Source organism: Curcuma longa, chromosome 1, assembly GCF_044706935.1.
Source record: "Curcuma longa cultivar G26 ecotype Majalengka, Jawa Barat chromosome 1, ITB_CL_G26_1.1, whole genome shotgun sequence".
Taxonomy (NCBI): domain Eukaryota; kingdom Viridiplantae; phylum Streptophyta; class Magnoliopsida; order Zingiberales; family Zingiberaceae; genus Curcuma; species Curcuma longa.
In genome coordinates, this window is record NC_133861.1 from 430,959 (window position 1) to 457,963 (window position 27,005).

Genomic DNA, 27,005 nt, shown 5'->3' on the forward strand with positions numbered 1-27,005 from the left:
GGAGCAAGCGACTGGAGGATGCATTGTGGGCGTATCGCACAGCTTACAAGACCCCGATAGGGATGTCCCCGTACAGGATTGTTTATGGCAAAGCTTGTCACCTGCCTGTGGAGATAGAGCACAGATCTTATTGGGCAGTGAAAGCTTGCAACTTGGACATGGACAAAGCTGGTAAGGAAAGAAAACTGCAACTTCAGGAGCTTGAGGAGATCAGACTAGAGGCATATGAGAACTCCCGCATTTACAAGGAAAAGACTAAAAGATTTCATGACAAGCACATTTTACCAAGGGAGTTTCACATTGGTGATAAAGTCCTCTTGTATAAGTCTCGACTTAGATTCTTGAAAGGTAAGTTGAGATCCAGATGGGAAGGTCCTTATATTGTGACTGACACTTTTTCTTATGGTGTTGTCGAGATACAGGAGATTTCCACAGGTAGGACTTTCAAAGTGAATGGACACCGTCTCAAAAAGTTTCATGAAGTGGAGAAGGAAAAGATTGTGGAAGAAGTGAACCTCTACGATGCCATCTACCCAGTTGATAGGGGAGTATTCGATTTCACCTCACTTTCTTTTTGTACATATTTCATTACTTGTCTATTTTGGGAGTTTGCTTTGGTTTGATTTAGGTTGTGTGAGTTGTTTTTGCTTGTTAGAATAATTTTCCCCTATGCATGATTTCACTCACCTTAGGAGTTGTGATGATGTAGTTAAATGGTTTATCGAATTTTTAGAGATAACAAAGCATGAAAGATTTTGTGGATTGCGTGAGGATATGACTTAGGGATGAATTTTGCTTTGATAAGTTGAGATGATGACCTACATTTACCTAGTGAGGACTGAGCCTGATTGATTTCTTTGATTGAGTGGCACTTATGGAGAATGTTAAGCTAGAACTTGCTCGGATTCTATTGAAATCACAATAACATGAAGTTACATTGATTATGAAGGCTATTTCATTGTTTCACATCATTTCTCTCTTCTTAGTATAGCTTTAAATAAATCCTTCCATCATATGTTTCATTCTTCCATACCATACCATGTTTTGTTTTTCTTTTCCCTTGGAATTGGAAACATTGATTGTTGAGATGAGTTTTTGCCCGGGACGGACAATAGTTTAAGTGTGGGGGATGTGTTTTAATGTTTCATCATTTATTATTTCACCATTGGCAAACTAGTAGGATTTAGTTGTTGATTGTGCTCATTAGATAGGTTTCATTTTTGTTGAGGTATTTTTTCTTTTCTAAAAAAAAAAAACCTTCTGTTGAAAAAAAAAAAAAAAAACAAAAAAAAAAAAATGAAAAAAAAAAAAAAAAATTGTGAAAAAAAAATCTTCTGTTCAAAAAAAAAAAAAAAAAAAAAAAAAAAAGAATGAACAGATTCTGTTCATGTAAAAAAAAAAAAAAAAAAGTTTGATTGTAAAAAAAAAGTTTTGTTTCATTGTTTTAAAAAAAAATTCATTGGCTTGTTGTTTGGTTGTTGTTTAGTTGATAGGGAAATAAAAGTTTGTAAATGGACGATAGTTAGTAGCAAGTTCTATTTGGGATTCTCCTACTATGAGCTTCATTAGATTGGTTTGAGTTTAGGAGAGGATGGAATGATATGTCTTGCTATTAGTTTTTCCCCTTGTTAGCTTGGATGATATGTTCTCTTGGGCATTGCTTACTATACTCATCTATGATACATGTTATGTGTTTTCAATTCTTCCACTTACTTTCTTCTTTGCATTGTTTCCATCTTTCATTGCACATTATTGTTGAGCTTCATTCCTCTTAGCATGTTTCCTTTGAAACTCTAATAAGCCTTCATGATTATGCAACTTTGTGTATATATAGTGGTGGAGATGAGAAGAAGAGCAAGCCTATGGTAAGGCATGATCCATGAGTAGCTTGAGAGCACTCCACTTGTCACTTGTTTATGAGGATGAGCCACTCTATTATTCTCCTGTGAGGTTATGGTCATCATTTTTAACTTATTCAGAGTATATTGAAATTTCTGGGTTGTTGATCCATGTATGAAATGAATTCTGGATTGTTTGTATCTCTAAGGTTTGGTACTTCTATTTAGCTCATTGTTATGAACTTCTAATTTGATGTATCATTGCTAGGGTGAAAAATTTGTTTGTTTAGGTTTACTTTCACGAGACGTGAAAGAATAAGTGTGGGGGATTTGATAATTCATTATTTGACAGGGTTAATTAGGGATTATTTTGGATTATTTTGATCATATTTTATGTCATAATTTGGGTTTTGAGCTTATTTCTTATCTTTAATGAATTTGTGGCTTCATTCTATATTTTTCATTAATTGAGTAATTTACAAGTATTAATTGTTTAAATTTGATTGTTTTGCAGGAAATTAGGATGAAGCCACAAATAAGCTCAATTTGGAGGAAATTAAATCCTGGTTTGAGTCTGATTCAAATCAGAGTTCAATTTGGCTCAATCCGGTGCAAAAATGGTTAATTCGGTTCAAAGGGTTCAGTTAGATTCAATTTGGGCTCAAATCTGGATCAAATCAACTCAAAGTTCAGTTAAATCAGTTCAATGTGGCTGATCAAGTCAAACTTGGGCTTGGTTCAAGCCCATTGATTAAAGTTTAGCCGGTCCGGTTCAAGTTATGGTCCGGCTGATGTCACTTGGGATTAAACAACAAAACGCGAAGGCACGCGTTCGGGCGAGGTAGCTCGGTGTCTAGGTTTTCCTTCGACTTCTCTCCGCCGCCGACGACGCTTTTCGCCGAGCTCCGTCGCGCGCCACCTCTCCCTCTTCACCCTTCCGATCACACAGATCAGCCTCGGCTCCGTTGGTTGTCACCGTCGCCTTCACCGGATCAGCGCCGAAGTGGTTCGGAGGCGCGGAGGTCCGACTTCCCCGTCGTCGCGGAACGGTGGGTTGTGAGTGGTTCTCCGGTTACCGGTGCTCGACGGTTCGCATAGCCCAGCGAGCTGGTGTGGGTGGTTCTCCATCTTCTTCTCTGGCGCTCCATTTTCGCTGAACCCTAGCTCCGTGCCCTAAGCCGAAGTGGTTCGGAGGCATTAGGAACGCGTGTGCTTGGCTTCAATCATCCCATCCACCGGAAGTGACCAAGGTAAAGGGTTTTGATTTCTTTCTCTAATATTCTGTTTGTTGGTTGCAGCTGGACGCAGGGCGAAGGAGGAATTCCGAGCAGTGGTTCTCCGTTCGTGCTCCACCTAGGGTGCCTTGCTCTGGTGCGACTCGCTTCCCCTTGGTGTGGCATCAACTGCACGGTGCTGAGCATGGTTGATTCTGTGCCGATCTGAAGGACACTATCCCTACTTTCCTTCCATTAATCAAATCAGTTTCCCTGAGTTTTAATTCCTTGTTTGTAGTTACATGAATCACAAATCCCCCATGTTGTGCTTGTTGATCTTGTTCAGTTTTTGTTGTGGGCTGAGCATTTTGAATTAGGTTATCTGTGTGTATTGAAGGATGGTTGAATAAGTTTGTTTGAAATTGTTTGTTTTGATTGAGGTTAATTCATGTGATGAATTCTGTAAATAACCAATGAACAGTGTGAATTGAATTTGATTTCTAATAAATGGTTTTGTTTATTGATAATACATGTTGTACTAGTGTAGTATGTTGTAATTATGTGTTGTATGCCTTGTACAATGTAGTGTATAGAATGTTTGTTTTGTTTTGTACAGCTTGTGTATGTTGATTTGTATAGCTTGTGTGGATTAGTTTGTAATGGGTGTTGGATGTTAGTTTGTTTTGTAATTATGTGTAAATCTATTGTGATTTAGGGTGTAGTGGATATGGGATGTAGATTCTTGTTGTATGATGCTTCATTGTAGTTGTTCATGATTTGGTTGTTGATGAGTTGTATGTTTGATTCATGTTGTGTATTTTAGAGTATGTTGAGTGAAATTATGTGTATGTATGATCCATGTATGTATGTTGTATTGTCTTGTATGTTGAATGTATGATGTGAAATTAGGGTTTAGGAATGTGTATGATGTTGTATGTTGGATGTGTAGAATTCATTTGTTCATTGCATTTTGTTAATAAATGTTCCTTTTGTATCATATCGGTTGAATAAAGGTATGATTAGGAATGTATATTATTGTATTTTGTATTCTTTGTTAATTGTAACTGTAAGTTAAATTATGAATAAATGAAATTGTAAATAATTAGGAATGAATAAAATATAATAAAACCCCTGTACCAACTGTCTAGGACTACTTACATCATTGAGTCCAAGAGAGACGACCCGGACCTCTCTATACTACTTTAGCGATAGTTAGGGGTTTGGTAAATAAATAATTAATTTTGATGGGTGTGAGTGACATTAAATAAGGGAAATGTATATAAATAAATTCCCATACAAAAACACCGCATCAAAATTTTGGCGCCGTTGCCGGGGATTTCATATGATGTTTGTTGTACTTGACTGTATATAGGTGTTGTATATATTGTTGGTGATTGTATATAGTTCATTTATTGTTATGTATATTCATGTGTGTTGTTGATTAGTGTTGATTATTGTATTCATGTTATTCACTTGATTCTTTGATTCTTTGATTCATTTATTCATTGTATATACTTATTCATTTATTCCTCTTATTTGTTTATTCATTTCAGTTTTATTTATTTATTATTTTATTCTTTATTCTTGTAGTTCTATTGTGAGGTGTATGACCAGGTCTTCAGGAGAGGAGCTACTTGAGCTAGATCCGGAGATTGACAGGACATTCCACGCTCTGCAACGTTTACAGAAGAAGTCATCAGGTGTTCTGGACTGCAGCTCATCATTTGAGGAGGTAGACATGGCAGATAAGAACCGAACTTTGAAGGAGCTTGCAGCGCCTGACGTGACCTATCAGTATTCGTGCATCAGTTACCCTGTCATGGAAGGTGATTTTGAACTGAAGTCTGGTATTATACATTTGCTCCCTAAATTTCATGGATTGGCAGGAGAGGATCCAAACAGGCACTTGCACGAGTTCCATGTGGTTTGCTCCACCATGAAACCACATGGCATTTCAGAGGAAGACATAAAGCTGCGGGCATTCCCTTTTTCCCTATCAGGAGCAGCTAAGGATTGGCTGTATTCTCTTCTACCGGGTTGCATCACATGCTGGCTCGATATGAAGAGGATGTTCTTAGAAAAGTTCTTCCCAGCCTCTAGAACCACAACCATCAGAAAGAGCATCTGTGGCATCCAGCAGATCGTGGGGGAGACCTTATACGACTACTGGGAGAGGTTCAAAAGATTGTGTGCAAGTTGCCCGCAACATCAAATCAGTGATCAGTTGCTCGTTCAGTACTTCTATGAGGGACTGCTTCCCATGGACAGGAGTATGATCGACGCAGCTAGTGGAGGAGCACTGGTGAACAAGACTCCTAGCCAAGCAAGGGAACTTATTGCAAACATGGCGGACAATTCACAGCAGTTTGGAAGTAGAGCTATTGTTACTCAGGGAGTCAGTGAGGCTCAGTTGGCTATCACAGAGCAGCAGGGTTTGAGAAACACTATACAGGAGTTGACATCTCTGGTGAGGCAGATGGCAATTAATCAGACAGGCCACCCTTCTGCTATTTCTGCACCTATTATGAAGGTTTGTGGTATCTGTTCTAGTCCTGAGCATTTTACTGATATATGTCCATCTCTTCGTCAGGATGAAGTTCTTGCAGTGGCAAATCAGTTTCCTGCCCGACCTCATACTATACTGGTAAACAATTTCTCTTATTTTATGTTTATTTTGTATCATTTTTTATTGAAAAACTTTGTGGGGCTTAGATAAAGCTTGATCTAATACATTGCTTTAGTTTGATTTGATATATTTCACTGTTTTGTTATACTAAAAGCTTCATCCTATGTTCAATCGCATTGTTTCTTTTCAGATGGTGGCTTGAGCAAACCTTCAAGAAAAAACATGAATTAATATGATACACTCCACTATTTTGTGACCCCTAAAGGCTTCAGCTTAAGTTGGACTACATTGTCAACACAATGGTCAATTTTATACATTAGAAAATGTGTTGTGTGGCATGAGCAATGGATGACTTTCCTTGCATGGAGGATGCATACATTTTCATGGAATGTAATTTGTGGATATTGACTTGATGTGTATCTCTATTAGCTTTTTTTCATGGAATGTGTAATATGTTGTAAGAAGAATATTTGTGTTGGTTACTTTTGGTTATTTATAAATATTGAGGTGATTAAATACATCGATGCTTTTCTATTTGTGATTTGTTATGAATTTATAATATTATGATAATTTTATATTATTGGAAATTAGATTTATGTCACTCTTGCTCGATCATAATTTACAAACAATATAAAAAAATAAGTGTTATTACAACAGTTTTAGATTCAATGACATCGGTTTGGAAGCGTTGTCGTTAAGTGTTATTACAACAGTTTTAGCATCAATGACATCGGTTTGGAAGCGTTGTTGTTAAGTGATATTACATCGGTCGAAAATCGTTGCTAAAATTGGTGTTAAATAGATATTACATCGGTTTTACACCGTTGCATAATCGATGTCGTTGAGTGATACTACATCGGTAAATAACCGATTCGAAAACTGATGTTGTTAATTGATACTACACCGGTTACAAACCGATGTCTAAAATGTCAGACCTTTTATAGCGCCTTCATAGACAGCGGTCGATTTTCTCATAGACACCGGTGGAAAACCGATGTCTATGACTGTTTTTCTTGTAGTGAAGGTAATGTCAGCGCAGTTGTTCTTCGGAGTGACAAAGTCATTGAAGACCCTACTATTTCAGTGCCAGTACCTGACCAAGGCAGTTCTGATCAGATCATAGACTTGGATTCACATCCACGCCGATCAGGGTCCAGCGTACCACTTCCCTTCCCTCTAAGGTCGGTGCAGCCTAGGAAGAGCGTTGAAGAAGAAAAGGCTAGGGAATTCCAGGAGTTGATAGATCTCTTCAGCAAAGTTGAGGTAAATGTTCCTTTGTTGATGATGATTAAACAGATTCCCAAGTATGCCAAATTTCTGAAGGACCTTTGCATTCATAAGAAGAAACTGAAAGGTAATGAGTTAGTCAGCATGGGGAAGACCGTATCTGCACTTATTCAGGCGCTACCGCAGACAACATGGTGCAGGATTTTATTTGTTGACTTTATTCATTCCTAGCTATCTACAATTCCATTTATTCACAATTTAATCCTACAAGTTTTACCAATTTACAAATTACTCTACAATCCATACACAACTAAACATGAATTATCTAATCTTCACAGAACATGGTACAACATTAATTTATTAATACACAATTACACTATACCATAACAAAGTCCACAATTTAATTCATCACAACAAGTTAATATACAACATAGATTTCATTATCTTGCAATATACATCAATTACAACATACAACATACAAATGCCATTCATACAACATGCAACAACAAACAACATAATAATACAACACTAATTCGACAAATCTTACAATTGGCCAACTTAATAAATGTAGGATCTAAAGAATGTCCACATCTCCACAATGGCATGATATTATCCACTTTGGGCCTAAGCCCTCATGGTTTTGTTCTTGGGCTCTCCCCAAAAGGCCTCATGCCAATGGAGATACTTTCCATCCTTTTAAACCCATGATCTTTCCTATGTGTTTTAGATGTGGGACTATGTTTGCACCCTTGTAACCCAACAATCCCCCCCTCAAACAAAGGCTCACTGGAAGCTCCGCTACCATTTCTCATGGTCCGACTGCCATTTCTCTTGGTCCGGCTGTCATTTCTCATGGTCCGGATGTCATGTCCCTCATGGTCCGGCTGCCATGTCCCTCATGGTCCGGCTGTCATGTCCCTCATGGTCCGAGCCTCCCCTACTTCCTTTGTTTTCCCCGAGGGTCTCCACATGGTTAGATCTGGATTATGGCTCATTCGACGGTTAGTCCGGTGAAGAGCGGCCTCGCTTTGATACCAATTGTAGGATCTAAAGAATGTCCACATCTCCACAATGACATGATATTGTCCACTTTGGGCCTAAGCCCTCATGGTTTTGTTCTTGGGCTCTCCTCAAAAGGGCTCATGCCAATGGAGATACTTTCCATCCTTTTAAACCCATGATCTTTCCCATGTGTTTTAGATGTGGGACTATGTTTGCACCCTTGTAACCCAACAATAAACTTGTTCTTATTTAAATATTACAACAACACAACTACATACTACATACAACACATACATACATCATACATTACTCAACCAACCAATCCATATACAATCATCAACATCTTATCATTCTACACAAACCTAAGCAATTGATACAATTGATTCATATTATCCCTAAACCAACACCACCTTACCATTCAAGCACAACAACATCAACAATAGATGAGAAATTTCATTACACATCCTACTCAACCAAACAAATTCCATTCTCATGTTCTTACCATTTCAGCAATCAAACTTACAACATACAACATTTTGCAACCAGTTACAACCCTTCCCAACAACTCAAGTTCACATTATGTACCATGGTTCATTACAATTCTTGATATAAATTCAATTCATTACATTCCAAAACTCAAAATACAATAGAGGTTACAAGTTGATACTCAAACTTAAACAATCACCAACATTTGAATTAGGGTTATGCTACAATTCAACAAAGACATTTCCAACACAAGTTCATTTAACCGTTCAATTCACAATAATTCACACATAAAGCCTTAACGAAATTCGTTCCAATCAACCATATCCTCAACAACTTCATGCTATTATAACCGAACCAAACAACAACAAAAATTTATCGAAAACCCATGATAAATACAAATAAATGAAGTATAGGGGCCTCGAGTCGTATTTTTCCAAGGACTAGTAGACAATTGTTTAATTCAAGCTTTCGTGTCGTTCTTTTTGGTATTTTCTTATAAAAATGAGGGTTTTGGTGTTTTGCAATGAAATATAAATTAAAATCAGCAAATAATTGAAGGATATGCAATTTACTAGCCCAATGATGAGCTGTTAAACCAAAGTATCAATTAAACCTAAGATGCAATTCAAAATTCAATAAAAACCCTAACTGTTTAAATCAAACCTAAACCTAATTGTCAATGCTGTTAATGCAAGTAAAATGAAACGAATCAATTGAAACTTATTGAAATTGGGTAGCTAAACTATAAAATGCAATCAAGACACTTACCTAATTGAAGCTTAATCCGTAATCATCCTAAAGCAATTGGCACGGAACAGTGCCAACCATTTCAGAATCCGGGTATCAGTTTAGAATTGCAAAGAAAAGCTCAACTAAGCTAAGAAAATCCTAAGGTAAATTGAATCTAAACAACAACAGCTAAACATGAACCGAATAACTAATTCAACAAGGTTGCTAGGAATTAAGAAACTTCAAATCTGAAAATTGCAGAAACAACAATGTGCAGAAACAGAAATCAGAAAATGATAAAATCCTCCTCTTCTCCTTCGAATCCCTTCGGCTGGTTGTCAATCAGTTGTTGAATCCATTTGGAAGCTTCAAACTTGTCGTCGGGTGGTTTGCGCGTTGCCAGCACCACGAATGCCAGAGAAACCCTCTCCGGCCAATAAACCATGATGTGCAGTTACGTATCAGATGACAAACTAGATTTCACAGCTTCAAACTTGCTTCGATTGATTTGATGATGATTCCGGAGTGTTCGTCGAACCTCAGAGAACCCCTCCAAAGATGCCCGGCGCCATATTGTGTTGTGGTTGGCCGGAACGAGCTGAAACAGGGAAGAATGCCGCCGGAAGAACCCCCGCCGGCACGCCTCATCCAGCTGCCGGAATATGCCCAATCGACCGGCTTCCACCTCCTCAGGGATCAGGGACGCGATGGAGTCGATTTGGGTGGAAGACGCTGCCCATGGAGTTACGTCGCCGAGCAGGGGCTGGCGTTCGCGGGACGAAGATGAACAGTGGCGCATCCACTATTCATCGGGTAAGGTTTTCTCATTTATACTGCTGATTAATCAAGTGATTTGAGCCCTTGATTTTGAATCTAGCGGTCAGAACTTGATTTAGGCTCTAGGGCAGCTTAGGGTTTCCAAAAATTTGAGGGATCTTGATCGGGCTTGATTTAGGTCATGTCCTCCATGTTGGCTTGATTAATTTGGGCAAATTGACTCGATTTGATCGCGATTGAGCTCGAACTTGATCCGATTTGAAACCTAAAATCAATTAAAACCCAATTAATGCAAAAATTACCATTAAATCATGAAAATTATAATCAAGTTTCAGATTATGCAATATAGGACAATTAAAATCAAATTGATTCATTTCATAATTTATTTTCATGCAAAAACCTAAAATGAATCGATTAAAAATGCATAAAACCCTAACTCATCAAGGAGTTAGTCACTAGTCTGCATCAGATAGTGACTAGTTAGTATGATTGCATACAGGAGTAGGGTAGAGCTAGGTATGCTGTGATGATGGACATGGTCTGGTCTTAGGGCATGAGCCACCTTCATCCACCTCCCTAGTAGACCCCACTAGTTCTAATTTTTTATTATTGAGTTGTATTTTGACCTTAACTAGTACCGTGTTGACTTTAACTAATTTACTATTTTGTGCATTGACTTATCTTATCCTATTTTACATTATTACATTATTTTCTTAATTAGGAAGGTGCTTGGTAGACTAAGGACTAAACTTTTAAAATTATTTTCCTATCTCCAATCTTTCAAAAACTCATGATTTTCAAATCTACTATTACTTATATTTTTTATGATGTCTCAAAATTGCTTACTTATCATTTTTTGGGAAAAACATAGTTTCAGAAAGATATTTTAATTTTTTTTATTTCAAAATTAAAGATAAAATTTGAACTTAGCCTAGACACTTCTAATAGAGATCATGCACCTATAGATTTAGACTAATCATATCTGACAAAGCACATTAGATATAACATACTTGTGTATTGTGAAATCTAGAACAGTGTGAGATGCATATGGTAAAAGTCTGAGTTTTTGATGCTTATGTCCGTGCATCAAAATAAAATCTACACTAAAAACAAGTACAAACATGGATCAGGTTAAGTATTTCTGCTTAGTAAAGGATTAGCTGGAATGATACACTTAAACTTAACTAACTTGATCAAACTGCTATCTTTTGATAGTCAGTCAATAACAATAAGTTAGACATGTACCTAAAGAATAATATTTTTTATCTAAGTATTTTTATAGAATATATAAATGACATGCTGATTCAAACCCATCTTCTAACTTGATTGAAATTGAATTTATTATTTTTCTTCAAGTTCTCTTACAAAAACCTCTCAAGTCTTTAAAGATGTTTTGATTCTGTCAAAAGAGAGAAAAAGTTTTCTAAATGGTTTAAGAGAAAGTATAAGTTTTCATTTAAAATATTTTAAAAGTAAATTTTTATTGTATAACGTTTTCAAAAAAGTTCAAAGTAAATTTTCTATTGCAAAAAGATTTTACAAAATGGTTTTGAAAAAAGGACTTTTTTCAAGATGGACTTGGAAAATTTTTCAAAACTTAACCGTCCTAATTTATTTTCAAGAAAAGCAAAACCTTTACAATATGTTTTTGGAAAAAGTTTTTCAAATTTCTTAAGTATGACTTGTATGTTTCTTAGACTAATTGATAAAGTAAAAAGAACCATGTCAAATTCAGGGGAGAGAAAAAATCATGTTTTTAAAATTTTCTCTAATATACCTTAATTTCAAGGGAAGAATCTTAAGTTAAGGGGAGTCATGTTTTTGACTTAAAAGTAATTATGAACTTATTTTTGTTTAAGTATTTATACTTAACTTGGAACAATTTTCATAATTAAAGAGGGAGAGATTGTTGGTGCAAGGAGTACCAAATAATCGAACCGGAATTTTGATAATGACAAAGGATTTAAGTTAAGTCTGTCAAGTGGATTAATGAGCTAAATTGAGTATATAGGTAGCACAGGGAAGTCCTAGTTGAAGCTAGACAAAGGAAGCCCTAGTTGCGACTAGGCAAAGGAAGACCAGATCTGGAGGACTAGGCAAGGAATGTTAGGATCGGCTCGGTGCGTTGCATGTGTTTACACATTTCATAAATGTACACAGCGGAAGAAAAATAAATAATTATAACTAATTATTATAACACTCGCAACACACCATGTAGGATACAATAGATATATGACATAATTAAAAATTAATTTTTTTAAAGAATAATAATTTATTCTTGGTATACTTGACAGACGATGTTGAGCGATAATGGGATTGACAACAATCGAGCGAGTCTGTCAAAGCTCCACCTCTACCAGTTATCCATGCCAAGCTCTCGTTTGGACAACTTCCTAAGCTATGAGTCACGTTAACGTTTTCGGTACTAGCCAACGATTAACAACGATAGATTCAAGAGAAAATCCTAATATCGAAAAATATAAAACAACAATTATCGCGATCATTTTCCGGGGCTTTCACAACCTTTGATCGTCAATTTGGGATAAATGGTCAGAACCCTTTCCAACAAAGATGGAACGATCTTCGGAAACTTCATAAATTTTCGTAGAGATGGTAGATGGTCGTCAAACAACTGAGGTTGATTGACAACAACTGGACAACCTATCCGATGGCTGGAAACAATTTCCTACGACTAGACGGAACTCCGATGGCAACTGAGTCAATCGATCGTGAACAACAAGCTCTGATATCGGCAGATAGGTTGCTGACCATAAACAACAAACTCTGAGAGTGGCTGATGATTTCTTCAGTGGCTAGAAATGATTTTTGGCCACAGAGAATAGGAGATCGTGAGAGGCGGCGATGAGTTATCCTCTAGAGAAACCCAATCAGGAAGAAGACGCGACGTCCAACGTCAGCTAGGGCTATCTTCTTTTGGCGGTAGGGATACTCCCCTCGTTGGCTTGTGAGGTCGCAAGAACTCAACAGCAAATGACAAGCTCTTGAAATAAGTAGAGCTTGGAAGTTAGCTATGCGATTCGGGAAGGAAGTCGTGTGATCAGGGAGGCAGCCACGGGATCGGGGAAGGCAAGGCGACGCTCGCGCGATTGGGAAAAGCTTCTCTCTCACCGTGACTGAAGGAAAGCTGATGGCGACCGAGAACGGAGATGCGCTTAGGAGAGGAGGTGGCAATGTCGTGCGGCCGAGAAGAAGAAAAAACTATGATATTCCCAAAATCACGATTTCCTCACTCTTTGTTCTCATGCGCGATCAGGGATTCCGATCTCCCTCTTTCGAATGAGTTGGTCGCCGTTTTCTCGAGAAACAATTGCGATCTATGGGAAGAGCTAGGACAGAGTGCAACAGGCAACAAAATCGTAAAACCTCTATTCTTATGGTGCTAGGGTTTCTTCGTCCTGCGGTCGGCCACCGTCGCTCGGGAGAGATCGATGCTGGAGATGCGCACGATCGGCAGAAGGACAGTGGCGCAGGCTTCTCTGTTCTCATGGTCGACCGGGTTTGCAAAACTTAAATCGCGAAAAACTCTTTCTCAAGTTTTCTCACGTGCCAAACCAAAATAGGCGAACCGGTCCAATTGGATTTTTTTTCCTTAGAGTTTACTATAGTGAACCGGTCTGATTATTGTAACAAACTGGACTGAGCACTGTAGTAAACCAGATTTAATGGGGTTTAAGGTTTGAATGGTTGTAATTAATCCTAACCATTAGGATTAATGCCAACTGTTCATTCCTTTTCGATATTATATCTTATACAACATCTTATTAGGTTTGGATCCACTCTAAAAACCTTATCCCCTATACCGATCAGCTTAAGTTCAGTTCAAAATTAAACTAAGTTGTTTCGATTCAATTCAAAACTAAATTATTTGGTTCAGTAACCAAAACACCTCCAATCTGAACTAAATCAGTTTGTTCATCTCGTCTTCATAAGACGAAGCCGATCATCGCTTCTAATCTTCCAAAATATCTTCCATCAGGAACCAAATCATTTTGGTTCACTTCGTCTTCATAAGACAAAGTCAATCATTTTTACCCTTTGTCCGATCCAACCAGACTTTATTTCTCTTGATATGAGAATTCAATTCTCAAACTCATTTTAAGTCCTTCAGAGAAACTTGTAGTGCATGTAACCTAATAGATTTCTGGCTATGTTAGTCATCCATAATTAACCATTAATTACGAAACGATCATGAGTGACACCTAGTAGTACATCATGATCCTTAATTGATCAAAAAATCAATGATTAATTCCAGAATTATTTCTAAACCCTTCAGTAGCTACAATAAAACGTACCTTGTTTCTTTCACCGTCTTATACCCGCTCGGTTCAGGACATGGTCTGTCTGTATCAGTCCACACTAGGCTGACTACGTCACACTAGCCCAAGCTATTTTCTTGTCCTATAGATTCAAGTTACTTGCACATGTGTCCAAGAGTGTCATACTCTCACTACAAGAAAATCGGTCTTTAACAACACTCAAAAGACATCGGTTTTATGACAAAACCGATGTCTTTTACTTTTTTACAATGGTTTTAACAAAAATCGATGTCTTTAAGAGGTTGATTGGAGACTACGACAACGATTTTTGGAGGATACAATAACGGTTTTAAAACCGTTGTCTATGTGCGCTTTCAACAACGGTTTTTGATGACTACGACAACGGTTTGAAAATCGTTGTCTATTTGCGCTTTCAACAACGGTTTTGGAAGCTATAACAACAATTTAAAACCGATGTCTATTTGCGATTTCAACAACAGTTTTGGAAGCTATAACAACAATTTAAAACCGTTGTATATTTTCAATTTTTCTTTCCCTCTCTCCCTCCAAATATTTCTTTCATTACGCGCTTCCAAAATCAAAGTTATAATAAATCTTAGGTTTTCAGTGGTTTAGCCGCCGAATAACCTTTTTAACCTCGGTTTCATTTGCATTCCTTACTTTAATAGGAATCGCGCCCCTTCCCTCACAAACCCGAGCCCTGCTTCTTCCTTCTCCACCGTCTACCGCCGCCGCCCTACCTCATCTTCTTCCTCCTTCGTAGCCGACAGAGCAAGCCAACACCGCAGCCCCTTCGCCTTTCACCACCGTCTACTGTCACCGGCCATAAGGAAGGCTGGAGAAACCCTAGCATTGTGACTTGGTTTAGTGAAGCTCCCTTCTCCTCTATTTGAGCCGTCCGTCGAAAGGAGCATCGCCGCCTCCCCTGCTCCATCTCCTTTCCCCGATTCTTCCTCGCTTACTTGCTGCCACCGCAACCCTCCTCTGTCGGCGCCGCCTAGAGCCAACGTCACCGACGCTGAAGCCTTATTCCCCCTTCCTTAGCCAGATTCTTTCCTTTTCGATTTCCTTTTCGGATGGCTACGGTCTGCACGGCGGCGGTGGATCCCGGGTCGGCGGCGTCGCGGCTGCTCTCCGTCGGGTTCCTTCGGCACGTGGAGTCCATGTCGCGACTCCCATCTGGCAACGGCCGGATCTCCCACCTCAACGCTGTCATCCTTGGGGAGGCCCTAGCCGCCGAGGAGAACGATCTCATCTTCCCGTCCCCTGAGTTCTCTCGAGACGCCCTTGTCTCCTCCCCCGAACAGGTCCCTTTGTCTTCTCCTTTCTGTCACTCTCGGAATAGTAAAGATTATATATTTTTTATTTTTTTAATATATCATATAGTTTTCTGAATCCATCATGACTATATCATATCTTTCTTTCACTGTTTCATGAATTAGTATCGCAAAATGTATAAGAGATCTATCGAAGATCCTGCTGGATTTTGGTCAGAGATCGCTGCGCAGTTTTACTAGAAGAAGCGGTGGAGTCCGGATGTCTACAGCGAGAATATTGACGTGAGGCAGGGACCTGTTAAGATTGTGGTCGGTGTAGTTTTTTTGTCGTTTTAATTGAAAAGTGTAAGTTTTGCCCTGTTTTCTGGACGTATTTCATTAGTTGAATCGTTCTCTATCTTTTCTGAATGAAGTGGTTCAAAGGGGGCATTACGAACATCTGTTACAATGCCCTAGATCGGAACATAGAGGCAGGGAACGGCGATAAGGTGGCTCTGTATTGGGAAGGCAATGAACCAGGTCAAGATGGGCAACTTACATATGCCCAATTACTGGATCAGGTTTGCCAGGTACGTTCAGTTCAATCTGTTTCTTGGTTTAAGGTAGTGAAAGTGGCAGTTGGCAATGAATCTTTAGTGTCTTTAAATAGTTGGCCAACTACCTAAAGCATGTTGGCGTCCGCAAAGGGGATGCAGTTGTCATTTACCTGCCCATGCTGATGGAGTTACCAATTGCAATGTTGGCATGTGCCCGCATCGGTGCAGTCCATTCGGTACAGTTATATTACATTCCTCACAAGATTTTCAAGATTATAGGGATTGAATTTTGCTCTGATGGTGTTTTTCCTTTCAGGTTGTATTTGCTGGTTTCTCAGCTGAATCTCTTGCACAGAGAATTATTGACTGCAAACCAAAAGTTGTAATATGCTGCAATGCAGTGCGTAGAGGAGCCAAAGAGATAAACCTCAAGGCAATAGTTGATAATGCTTTGGTTGAATCTGCCAATAATGGAATTGCAGTTGGTAATTATAAAGTTTCTTTATGCCTGTTTATATGTGGAATTAGAGTTATTGCCACTATTAGCAATAGCTTTTTCAAATTTATTAAGCGTCATCCTCAGATTTTGCATTAAATAAACTAGGTTGTAATTGTGTATTGGTGATGATCATCCGTTTCAGTTATGCAGAAGTGAATAGTTCTTTAAACTTCTTTCTTTCTCAAATTTGTTATTTTTTCCCCCAGAAACTTTCACTGAAAGGTTATATCTTATCTTCATCGACATTACTTTTGCTTTCTCGCCTTTTCAGACTTATGCTTGGTTTATGAAAACCAGTCGACCATGAAAAAAGAAGATAACAAATGGCATGATGGAAGAGACATCTTGTGGCAGGTTATTGATACATCCATCTCTTAAATTGAGATTCATGATTAATTAGCTGTTCTGATGTCATTGTATACTTCAACTTGAGTTGCTATTTTTTTCTTTTCACTCATCATTACACCCATCTTGATGCCGTGTCTTTTTTTGTCTTTTTTCTTGACTAGGTTGCTGCTACTCAATTGTGTTAAAGAATAGCCATCCATGTGTGAAAGGAGCAATGCATCATGATTGCCCTGTATGTTTTGAGGTGAGATTTCTTGTCTTCTTTTATCACCTTGTCAATCAAAGAAAAAAGCTTCAATTTTTGCTGAAAATTTAAGTTGTTTCATCCTCAATAACTGGCATTGCTTACAGTATTTGTTCGAGTCTAGAAATGATGTGAGTGTTCTGATGTGTGGTCACACTATCCACATGCAATGTTTAAAGGAAATGCAGCAACATTTACAGTAAGTTCAGATTGCTACGTTTTCTGCCACCTTTATTTTTGATGATTCTTTAGTTAATCTGTTTACCTGATTGAAATCTCCTCGTGAAGGTATGCCTGCCCTCTCTGCTCCAAGTCTGTATGTGACATGTCGAAAGAGTGGGAAATTATGGACAGGGAAATAGCAGCCACTCCAATGCCTACAATCTACCATGATAAGAAGGTTCGCTTTTCTTTATGTCTGTATTGTGTTTACTTGTGCCATATATCCATGGGGCAACAGTAATGTCTACATGTGGTTGTTAATTCGCCATAATCTTTGTGATCTGGTAATGTTATTACACTACAGCAAAACTAAGTATGGGGCAGGGGCAGTGGACAAAGTCCGATGAATTTTGCTACCCATACACACACCGGCTTGCTACATTAAAACACAATGTGTAATTCAAATCTATTTCATACTCTTGTTGAGTATAACCATTCACCAGAACAATTCCTTCTTTGCTACGCTACTTCATTTTTTTAGTTAAGTTTCATTCACCTCTGTCAGAGGTAGTAGGAAATTTAGTTATTGTCTCTGGTGGGGTTCTTATTTCTATTACTTTTTTAAGGAACTGATTTTTCTAGCCTTATCAGTTAATGAGAATGTACCTAATATTATGTGTGTTTCCATTGCAGTGCTGTAAAAAACACAGTTATGTGTGCCCCAGTCTATGTTAGTTCACTTTTTTTTGCTTCTACATCCGTTTGCTGAGAAAGATGGCGAAGACCAGGAAGAGGATGATGGGGCTGAAGGTGATCCTTCTGAGGATGAAAATGCTGAGGGAATGTGTAATATGTTGCAAGAATAATATTTGTGTTAGTTACTTTTGGTTATTTGTAAATATTGAAGTGATTAAATATATCGGTGCTTTTCTATTTGTGATTTGTTTGGTGAATTTATAATATTATGATAATTTTGTACTCTTGCTCGATCATAATTGACAAACAACATAAAAAAATAAGTGTTATTACAACAGTTTTAAATTCAATGACATCGGTTTAGAAGCGTTGTCGTTAAGTGATATTACATCGGTTGAAAATCGTTGTTAAAATTGATGTTAAACAGATATTACATCGGTTTTACACCGTTGCAGAACTAATGTCGTTGAGTGATATTACATCGGTCGAAAACCGTTGCTAAAATTGATGTTAAACAGATATTACATCGGTTTTACACCGTTGCATAACCGATGTCTTTGAGTGATACTACATCGGTACTACATCGGTTACAAACCGATGTCGTTGAGTGATATTACATCGGTTGCAAACCGATGTCTAAAATGTCAGACCTTTTACATCGCCTTCATAGACATCGGTCGATTTCCTCATAGACATCGGTGGAAAACCGATGTCTATGACTGTTTTTCTTGTAGTGTCTTGACATGTGTTACTTTGGTGAAAGACTTTTAGTAACAATACCAACAAGCAGCCGTAGGGTATACATCTCTCTTAGCAGAGAGTGGTGAATCTTCTGTGAGCTATTCAAACACCTTCGAGCACTTCAACTTATACCCAATCATCCTGGGTCCACATCTTATTAAAGATGTCTTCTTAAGATGTTAAAGTATAAGCCTACATGACCAAGGTGATTTGAATACCCCAAGTCTAAGGAAACCTCACTTAAGTCACATTGAGATCTTTGTTGACATGTGCTTAAGAAGAACCATACGAAGTCTCAAAGCAGGTCAGTCCAATGAACTGATTACCTTTACACTACAAGAATTCAGGTATTTAGCGACGAAATTTTTTCGTCGCTAACCTAATAATTTTGTCCCTAACATATCTTAGCGACGATAATATATCGTCGCTATTTTTGTCGCTATAAGCTTGTCGCAAATTAACATTAGCGACGAAATTTTGACAATTCGTCGCTAACATTAGCGATGATTTTTATTTCGTCGCTAATCCACGAAAATTCGTCGCTAACGTTAGCGACGATATTATAAAATTTCGTCGCTAACGTTAGCGACGAATTATCAAAATTTCGTCGCTAACGTTAGCGACGAATTTTTATAATATCGTCGCTAACATTTCGAAATAGGTCACCGGAGAATCTCGAAGGTTAGCGACGAATTTAACCAAATTCGTCGCTAACTAGCAGATTTGCTATGTTTTCGTGGCTAACTAGCAGATTTTCTGCTCCCGTTTCTCTTTTTTTCTCTTATATCTTGTAATACATGCATATCACAATAAAGCCTAATATATACACATCACAAAATAACATTCAATAACATATTCACACACAACAAACACAAAGTTTAACACAAATTTTATCACATAAATTTATCACATCTCAAAGTTTAACACAATGTTTAACACAAAGTTTATCACATCACAACAAATACAAAGTTTAACACAAAGTTTCACAATACAAACATTATTCCAAGAACTATGGCAAATAAGCTCCCCGATAATTATATGGAAGTTCGAAGCCTGCAACTGTAACGCCCGAAAATTCTCAATTTAATTCTAGAAATATGATATGAATTTTCTGGAATTTATGCATATTTTTATGGAATTTTTAGAGTATCGGAAGTAGCAAAAAGAAATAAGTCGCTTAAGTGGTCTGCGGGGGAATTGAACCCGAGACCTATGACTTAAGCAGAATAGAGGGAACCAGTTGTGCCAGCAGCGGCCGCTGAAAGAGAAGGGATTCGAATATACTTATAGTCGAGTTGGGACCTATTTACCACTTAATATAAATAGGCAACTTAAGTGAGAATTAGGGATTATTTTAATGAAAACCTCCTCCTCTTCCCTCTAGGCGCCGAACCCTCTCCCTCTCCCAACCGCCGAAGCCCTCTCTCTCTCTCCCTCCTCTTCACGCCGGACACCAAGGGCCAACGGGACACCTTCCGACGAAGATTCCAGTACGAGAGCACTCGTCTCCGCGAGAGGAACTCATCGACGCAAGCAAATCGTCGAACGACTCTTGTTTCCGGAAAATCTAGAGGTTAAACCGTAAGGAAATTTAGCGAAACAAGTAAGAAACTCCTCACCTGCAGTATAGGGCTTTGTTTTATGTTTTTCGATTGATTAGATAACATGCTATGTAGGAATCCATGTATGGGGGTGTGCATTAGCGCACGCCACGTGTTTGTTAAAATGCCTAGACACGTTTACGCACCTTAGGACATGCTAGGTAGTCTTACCTCAGTTATAGGGGACTACGGTCCATTGGGTAGGCTCCCATAGTAGCCTCTAGGTTCAGACAACCTAGCACGGGTTCAGATAACCCTTATGAAAACAAGACACACGAACAAGTAAACAAATGTATTTATTTTATGAGGCACTGTACAGGATCTTTGATCCAACGGGTTGGATTCCCGCAGTCATCCCGGGCTGGACTCCCGCAGTCGGTCCCTAGGTTCAGATAACCTAGTAAGGGTTGGATTCCCTCAGTCATCCCGGGAGGGGCTCCCGCAGTCGCCCATAGCATGCTTATATCACGGTACAGTGCCGGGCCCAAAGCAAGAACATGATATAAATAATTTCACCTACTATGTATATGGTTTTCAGGTTTATAGACCAGTTAGGTGAACACGATATAGGCACAAGAATAGCTAAGTTTAGATAACTTAGCTCAGGCCTCAGTTTTATGCTATATTGTGTACTCAGTATGATCCATGTTTATGTTTAGTTTTATGATACATGCTTATGTTCAGTTTTCAGTTATGCTTTATGCGATGCCATGCCATGTAATTCCTGTTCATATATGATTTCAAGAAGCATGTTTTCAAATCATTTGCATCGTACATGTTTTAGTGAGGTAGAATGTTTCTTACTAAGCTTTTAGCTTACAGATTCTATTTTTCCCTATACTGCAGATAAAGGTAAGGGAAAAAGAGATTGATGAACTGGTGGAGGCTGGAAGATCAATGCAAAAGCAAAGATGTGTGTGGGCTAAAGGAACTGGAACTACGATCTAATTTGACCTTGTGGTTAACCCATTTATGAATTCCGAACATGTTTTAGACTATGATAACTTCTTATAGAACCCTCATGCTATGCCAAGATTTATGTTTAGCCATAGTAGTATACTTGTGATGCATGTTAGAGCAGGTTGACATATATTACTGTGAATTGGTTGGACACCGTCGGCTTCCAGAGTGCGACACGGCCGCCCGTGCTAAACAGCACGGCCGTGCCAGACAGGCCTTCCGCGTCCAGAGCCGGACACGGCCAGGCCGTGCTGAACAGCACGGCCGTGCCAGGTAGTCTCTCGGCGTGGACGTGCCGTGCGTCCAGAACTTGACACGGCCGGGCCGTGCTGAACAGCACGGCCGTGTCAGTTCCAACCCCTATAAACACAGAATAATTTAGGTTTCCAAGGAGGATTTTGTTTTAAGACACTTTCTTGCCACCCCAGTAAGCCTTCCGCTGTAGTTTATGCATGTATATAAGTAACGAATCCGGCCTTGTAAGTAAGCATGAGAGGTCGGGGCGTTACTTTGATATACCAACTGCTAAAATAGTATTGGTTAGCCACTGTTTCTTACTAGAGACTAAAAATCACATGCACACAGCATAACCACCTTAATCTACATAAGATAAAAAACCAGAAGACAATCTAATCTGTAAGTGAATTTTGTATGCTTATGCTGCTTTAGAGTACTAATAGTTAATGTTGTGTAATGCATACCAGACAACATTTATAACTCTGATAATAACGAAAGGCCTTTTTTGATATTTGAGAAGTCACAGCATTGAATAATAAAAAAAAAGTTTAATGCATATCGACAACTTTTTGCAATAGAAAAACTCTATATAACAGTGGAAAAACCTTGATATTGTAGGCATCTCTATCAGCCACTAGTTGAAGCAAATGCTGGTTCTGTGTTTGCATGTCTTCATATGCTTGGCCAATTGTCTATTAGGAAAATAGTAGAAAACGAAGAATGTTTAGTATACACACATAAACAAATTAAAGAGCAAATTTTACAAACCATGAGGATTGCATGTCCTCTATTTCAGAAATATAAGCTTCGCCTTCAGCTTCTTTTATTCTTATGGTCTCTTGAAGCTCTAAGACGTCTCTGGACAAAAAATACAAGTCAAACCACTGCAATATTCGCATTTTACTTTTAGGGCTCGATAGACAAGCTTGTCAACAACATATGCTGACTCCTAAAAATCAAGGTCTTGAACTAGGAATTTACCCATGGCCTCCTCAACTGGTAGTCCTGTCAACTCAGCCGGGGAGAGCCTGGAGGCGGGAGATGGCTCGGGCAGCAAGCTTCTGGGACTGGACGACTCTGGTAATGGAGAGGGCGGGGTCCTCGACGCAGGCAAGCTCGAGGTCCAACACGATGCCGACGTCGATGCGGTGGAGGATGGCGTAGAAGGGTTTGCGGGAGGTGCGAGAGCGGATCCAGAGCGGGTTGAGGAGGGCGATCTCGCGGGCAGCAGCGGCGCGCTCGAGGAAGGCCGCAGCGGAGGGGGTGAAGAGGGAGCAGTGCAGGCGGCGGAGGAGCTGTGGCGCGCTCGAGGAAGGCCGCAGCGGAGGGGGTGAAGAGGGAGCAGTGCAAGCGGCGGAGGAGCTGTGGCGCGCTCGAGGAAGGCCGCAGAGGAAAATGGGGGCCGGGTGGGGTTTTTAGCGAAGGTTAGCGACGAATTATAACCTTTCGTCGCTAAACCTGTTTATTAGCGACGAATTTAATAAGTATCGTCGCTAATGGTTAGCGACGAAAGTTAATAATTTGCCGTAAAAATTTATTAGCGACGAATTATTAAGTTTTGTCGTTAATTTTTAGCGACGAAACAATTATTTCGTCGCAAAAAATCAAACGGAAGCGGGATTAACGGAAGCGGGATTAGGATTTAGGCGAATATTAACGACGAAATTAATATTTCGTCGCTACACATTAGCGACAAAATTAATATTTCGTCGTAAAAACCGAAGTTAGCGACGAAATATCAAATTTCGTCGCTAACGGTTAGCGACGAAATTAATATTTCGTCGCAAAAACTAAAGTTAGCGACGAAATTTGATATTTCGTCGCTAACGGTTAGCGACAAAATTAATATTTCGTCGCAAAAACTAAAGTTAACGACGAAATTTGATATTTCGTCGCTAATACTTATATTAGCGACGAAAATGAAAATCGTCGCTAATAATTCGTCGCTATTTTTATGATCTCTTGTAGTGTTAATCAACATCCATGTTTCTCTCAACATCCAATATTTTCAACTAGTGAGATCGGCTGCTTGTCGAACCAAGGAGTTTAAACGTACTAGTCTCAGTAGAATCGATGATGTCCGTAATCGTCAATTCATCGATTACGGATAATTTCAATACATTCATAATTACACATGTAGGGATCTCACAAGTTGTGATCCAATCACAAATTCTCTTATGCTATGAATTATATTGCGGACATTTAGTAATTAAGTTTAAGTTTCAATCAAACATAAGAAATTATGCACTTAAAAAGTGAACTTTATTTATTATTAAACAATTTAATAATACAACCATAAGACGATTACTTTAGGACACCTCTCAAACATAACATCCAACTCCTTCAGAGTCCAGGTGCCTAGATAGGTTCTAGGTGCCCAATTGCCCATTCCAGGTCAGTGTGAGTCATTGTCGAACAGATCAAGGTGATGCCCACGTCGCTAGGTTCCAGATGCCTGAATCCCTTCCAAACACCCGAAAGGTCTAGAGCTGTTAAACAGACCATTGCCAAGTGGATGGAGTTTTGATGAATCTAGGCACTCGGAAGGACTCCATGCACTCAAAAGTGTCACATCAACACAATGGTCAGATAGAAATAAAGGCTATAAATAGACTAAAGCTCAAAGAAGAAAGTAACACACATTTGAATTCATTGTCTTTCAATTTTTTTTATAGTTCTTACACTCAACTATTGTACGAGGCTTCTCCGCCTCTGGATCGTTTCCGATGAGGATATTTTAGTGGAACTTTTATAGTTCTTAGACTAATAACCTGACGGTTGTAACTAAGTAAATTCGTGCCTCGTATTTTTTCATGTTATATTTGTGTATTTTAACTAGTATGTGTCTTTGCTAAAATGTTAGCAAGAGAAATCGATATTTTGATTCGTAGGTCGCTATTCACTTCCCCTCTATTGATCCAAATCGATTTCACAACACCAACAAGACTTTTACCTAATCATCCTAGGATCACATCTTCAAAGAGATGTTTGCTTAAGATGTTGAAGTATAAGTCTCCATAATCAAGATGACTTGAATACCTCAAGTCGAAGGAAACTTACACTCTAACTGCAGTGAGATCTTCATAGATAAGTATAGGACCACATGAAGTCTCATGATAGGTCATATCTGATGAATTAGTTATCCTTAACCAACATTCATATGTTAACTCTCAACATTCTAATATTTTCAGTCGATTAGGATCAGCTGCTTGGTTAAACCAAATAGTCTAAATATGTTAATATTAGAGAATCAATGATGTTCAATCTCATTAATTCATCTACTAAGGAATATTTTAATATGTACATAATTACACATGAAGAGATACTCATTAATTGTTATTCAATCACAATTTTTTTCATGCTATGCATTGTATTGTGGGCTTCATTAATTGAGTTTAAAATCTAATCAGATATATAAAGAATGTACACTGAAATAGTAATTTTATTTATCTAATAAATAATATTATCTTAAAATACCTCTCAAATATAATAATTATTGTCTAACTTTATTTTTATTTACTTGATATATTAACTCTGGTAAAAGATTTCTCCTCCTCTAAAGTTTTTTGAAAAGGAGTTATTTTAGAGGGAATTCGAGAGTGATCCACCTAATGGATCATACGTCGTGGACGTAAAAACTCTAGAGGAAAATGGAACCACATTAAACCCCTATGTTCATGTATGGTATTTTTTTATTCCAAAATATTTAATTAACTTAACTTAGCGTTGATTATATTATAAATTGACTTAGTGTTGATTACATCGTAAATTGTCTTAGTGCTTATATATTGTAAATTTAATTACTATTTATTACATTATAAATTTAATTAGTGTTTATTCTGCTATAAATATTTATTTAGTCTTTTTTCCGTTGCGAGTAACTCTGATTATTTTATTTTATATTATTTACTATCAACTAAAAAAATTATCATATATGTTATTCATCTTCTCTACCATCTTGCGATTCTATAAAACGATGAGACAATGATAGAAATGCAAAAGATATAATCGAGAGTTAATTTTGGATGCAATAGTAAAGCCAAGAAGATATACTTGTATTCATCACTGACTTTTCTCCAATAATTCACTGATAGTGAAAAAAAAACTTAACAAATCTTACATTTGTTGATGATGGTGAGTTTGAACCTTGAAGCTCTGACATTATGTGAGAAAGTGTATTTTGTAGTCAGATGAAATAGTAAAAGGAAGAAGAATGGAATAATCAAATTGTGAACCAAAGTGGGAGCTTTGGTCGGAAGATGAAGCCACAAACCAGAACAAAGTTGCCATGTGTAGTACGAGCTTTATCTGGGAGGGAGACTAGGGTTTGGATTCTCACGAATGAAGATTTCGGATGGTTGGGAAATGATAGATGAATCATGTGACAACCACGGAGCTTTGCCCGGAGGATGAAGTGCTAAGTGAAAATAGGAAGAGAACGGAGACGCTCCAGCAATCAGAGCTTTGGCCAAGAGGGAGAATAGGCTGCGTTTGAAAACGGGGGACAGGACATAAATACAGGGACAGTATAGATTTTTTGTCTCTGTCCCCGTTTGTTTTTGAGAGACAGAGACAAAAACTCCGTCTCTGTCGCCATGCAGCTTTTTTTTTTGTCCATCCTAAAACGGGAGACACCGCAAGTGGACGGAGACAGAGAAATTAAATTCCCATTTTACCCACCTTCCGTTGTTCGATTCCCTTCGCCTCTTCTCCTCGCCACCTCCACCGTCCATCGTCATTGTCACCACCGCGGCAGCCCTCGGCATCATCTTATCGTCGGCGTCCATTCCCTTCTCCTCCTTTCTCCGAGGATTCCTCCAAATCCCTCTTCTCATGACGAAGCAGAATGTTGCGCCGATCGAGGCCGTCTCCGCCATCACTGTGGCGAGCTCTTCCCCCTTGTTCCCCTACACGCCACCGCTCGCGCTGCGCAAAAAGATCCTTCCCCAAATCGAGCTAGATAGCGGGAAGGCGGGCTCTTGGTGGCTCGACTCCATGAGGGCCTCCTCGCCCACCCATGCCAAGTCGACTGCCGCCATCGCCGCCAGACCTATCGTCGAAGCTGTCCTTGACGATCTTTCCAATTTGACTATAAGTTCTGACTTCTCGCCTTCAGCTCGTGTAAAGTTAGTTTCTTTTGGGTTTTAATTTGTTTATTTCCCCTTCTTCTCCCCTATCGAGCAGATGCGGCATTCATCGGCTTTGAGCAAGTTCGCTCAAATCGTGAGCTCTTCCAAGGGAAAGCAGATCGTGGTCTTCCAAGGGAAACCAGAATCCATCTCCAACATCCTTTTCTTGCTCGGTTTTTCTCCTCTTAATCGCATGCTTATATCGTTCTCTCATTTTGTGTGGTTCAGGCTCCCAACGGAGTTTCTTTTCAACCAGCCAGTGAGTTCCTGCTCATGCTTAAATTATGAAGGGTAATTTAGTCTTTTAAGTTAGAGATTCTGTTTTTGTATTTTGTATTATCAAATATGAGACAGATACAATTTATATTCTGTCACTGT

At 38.7% G+C, this 27,005-nt stretch overlaps 2 protein-coding genes and 1 long non-coding RNA gene across 3 annotated transcripts; 2 read left to right on the forward strand and 1 right to left on the reverse strand.

Annotated features, from left to right (window-relative positions):
* The first annotated feature begins 4,653 nt into the window (after positions 1–4,653).
* Positions 4,654–7,136, forward strand: LOC141812780 (uncharacterized). The gene is made up of 2 exons (XM_074700772.1): positions 4,654–5,668; positions 6,698–7,136. The coding sequence occupies exons 1-2, from the start codon at positions 4,659–4,661 to the stop codon at positions 7,134–7,136; spliced, it is 1,449 nt and encodes a 482-aa protein (XP_074556873.1). The 5' UTR covers positions 4,654–4,658.
* Positions 7,137–15,881: 8,745 nt separating this feature from the next.
* LOC141812876 (acetyl-coenzyme A synthetase, chloroplastic/glyoxysomal-like) lies at positions 15,882–18,182 on the forward strand. Its single transcript, XM_074700829.1, has 8 exons — positions 15,882–16,043; positions 16,124–16,246; positions 16,327–16,495; positions 16,781–16,863; positions 17,045–17,101; positions 17,209–17,300; positions 17,390–17,501; positions 17,957–18,182. The coding sequence occupies exons 1-8, from the start codon at positions 15,882–15,884 to the stop codon at positions 17,996–17,998; spliced, it is 840 nt and encodes a 279-aa protein (XP_074556930.1). The 3' UTR covers positions 17,999–18,182.
* Positions 18,183–22,135: 3,953 nt separating this feature from the next.
* On the reverse strand, positions 22,136–22,570 carry LOC141821581 (uncharacterized). Its single transcript, XR_012601216.1, has 3 exons — positions 22,480–22,570; positions 22,267–22,356; positions 22,136–22,190 (listed from the first exon to the last, which is right to left on the reverse strand). It is a non-coding gene; the product is annotated as an uncharacterized LOC141821581 (long non-coding RNA).
* Between the last annotated feature and the right edge of the window lie 4,435 nt (positions 22,571–27,005).

What these genes read in the sequence shown, in the direction of transcription:
- LOC141812780 (XM_074700772.1), top strand. Translation starts at nt 4,659, where the DNA reads ATGACCAGGTCTTCAGGAGAGGAGCTACTTGAGCTAGATCCGGAGATT. An exon ending in GTTCTTGCAGTGGCAAATCA is followed by an intron (nt 5,669 to 6,697) that starts GTTTCCTGCCCG and finishes TTTTTCTTGTAG; the next exon opens with TGAAGGTAATGTCAGCGCAG.
- LOC141812876 (XM_074700829.1), top strand. Translation starts at nt 15,882, where the DNA reads ATGAAGTGGTTCAAAGGGGGCATTACGAACATCTGTTACAATGCCCTA. An exon ending in TACTGGATCAGGTTTGCCAG is followed by an intron (nt 16,044 to 16,123) that starts GTACGTTCAGTT and finishes GTCTTTAAATAG; the next exon opens with TTGGCCAACTACCTAAAGCA. An exon ending in CAATCTACCATGATAAGAAG is followed by an intron (nt 17,502 to 17,956) that starts GTTCGCTTTTCT and finishes TTTCCATTGCAG; the next exon opens with TGCTGTAAAAAACACAGTTA.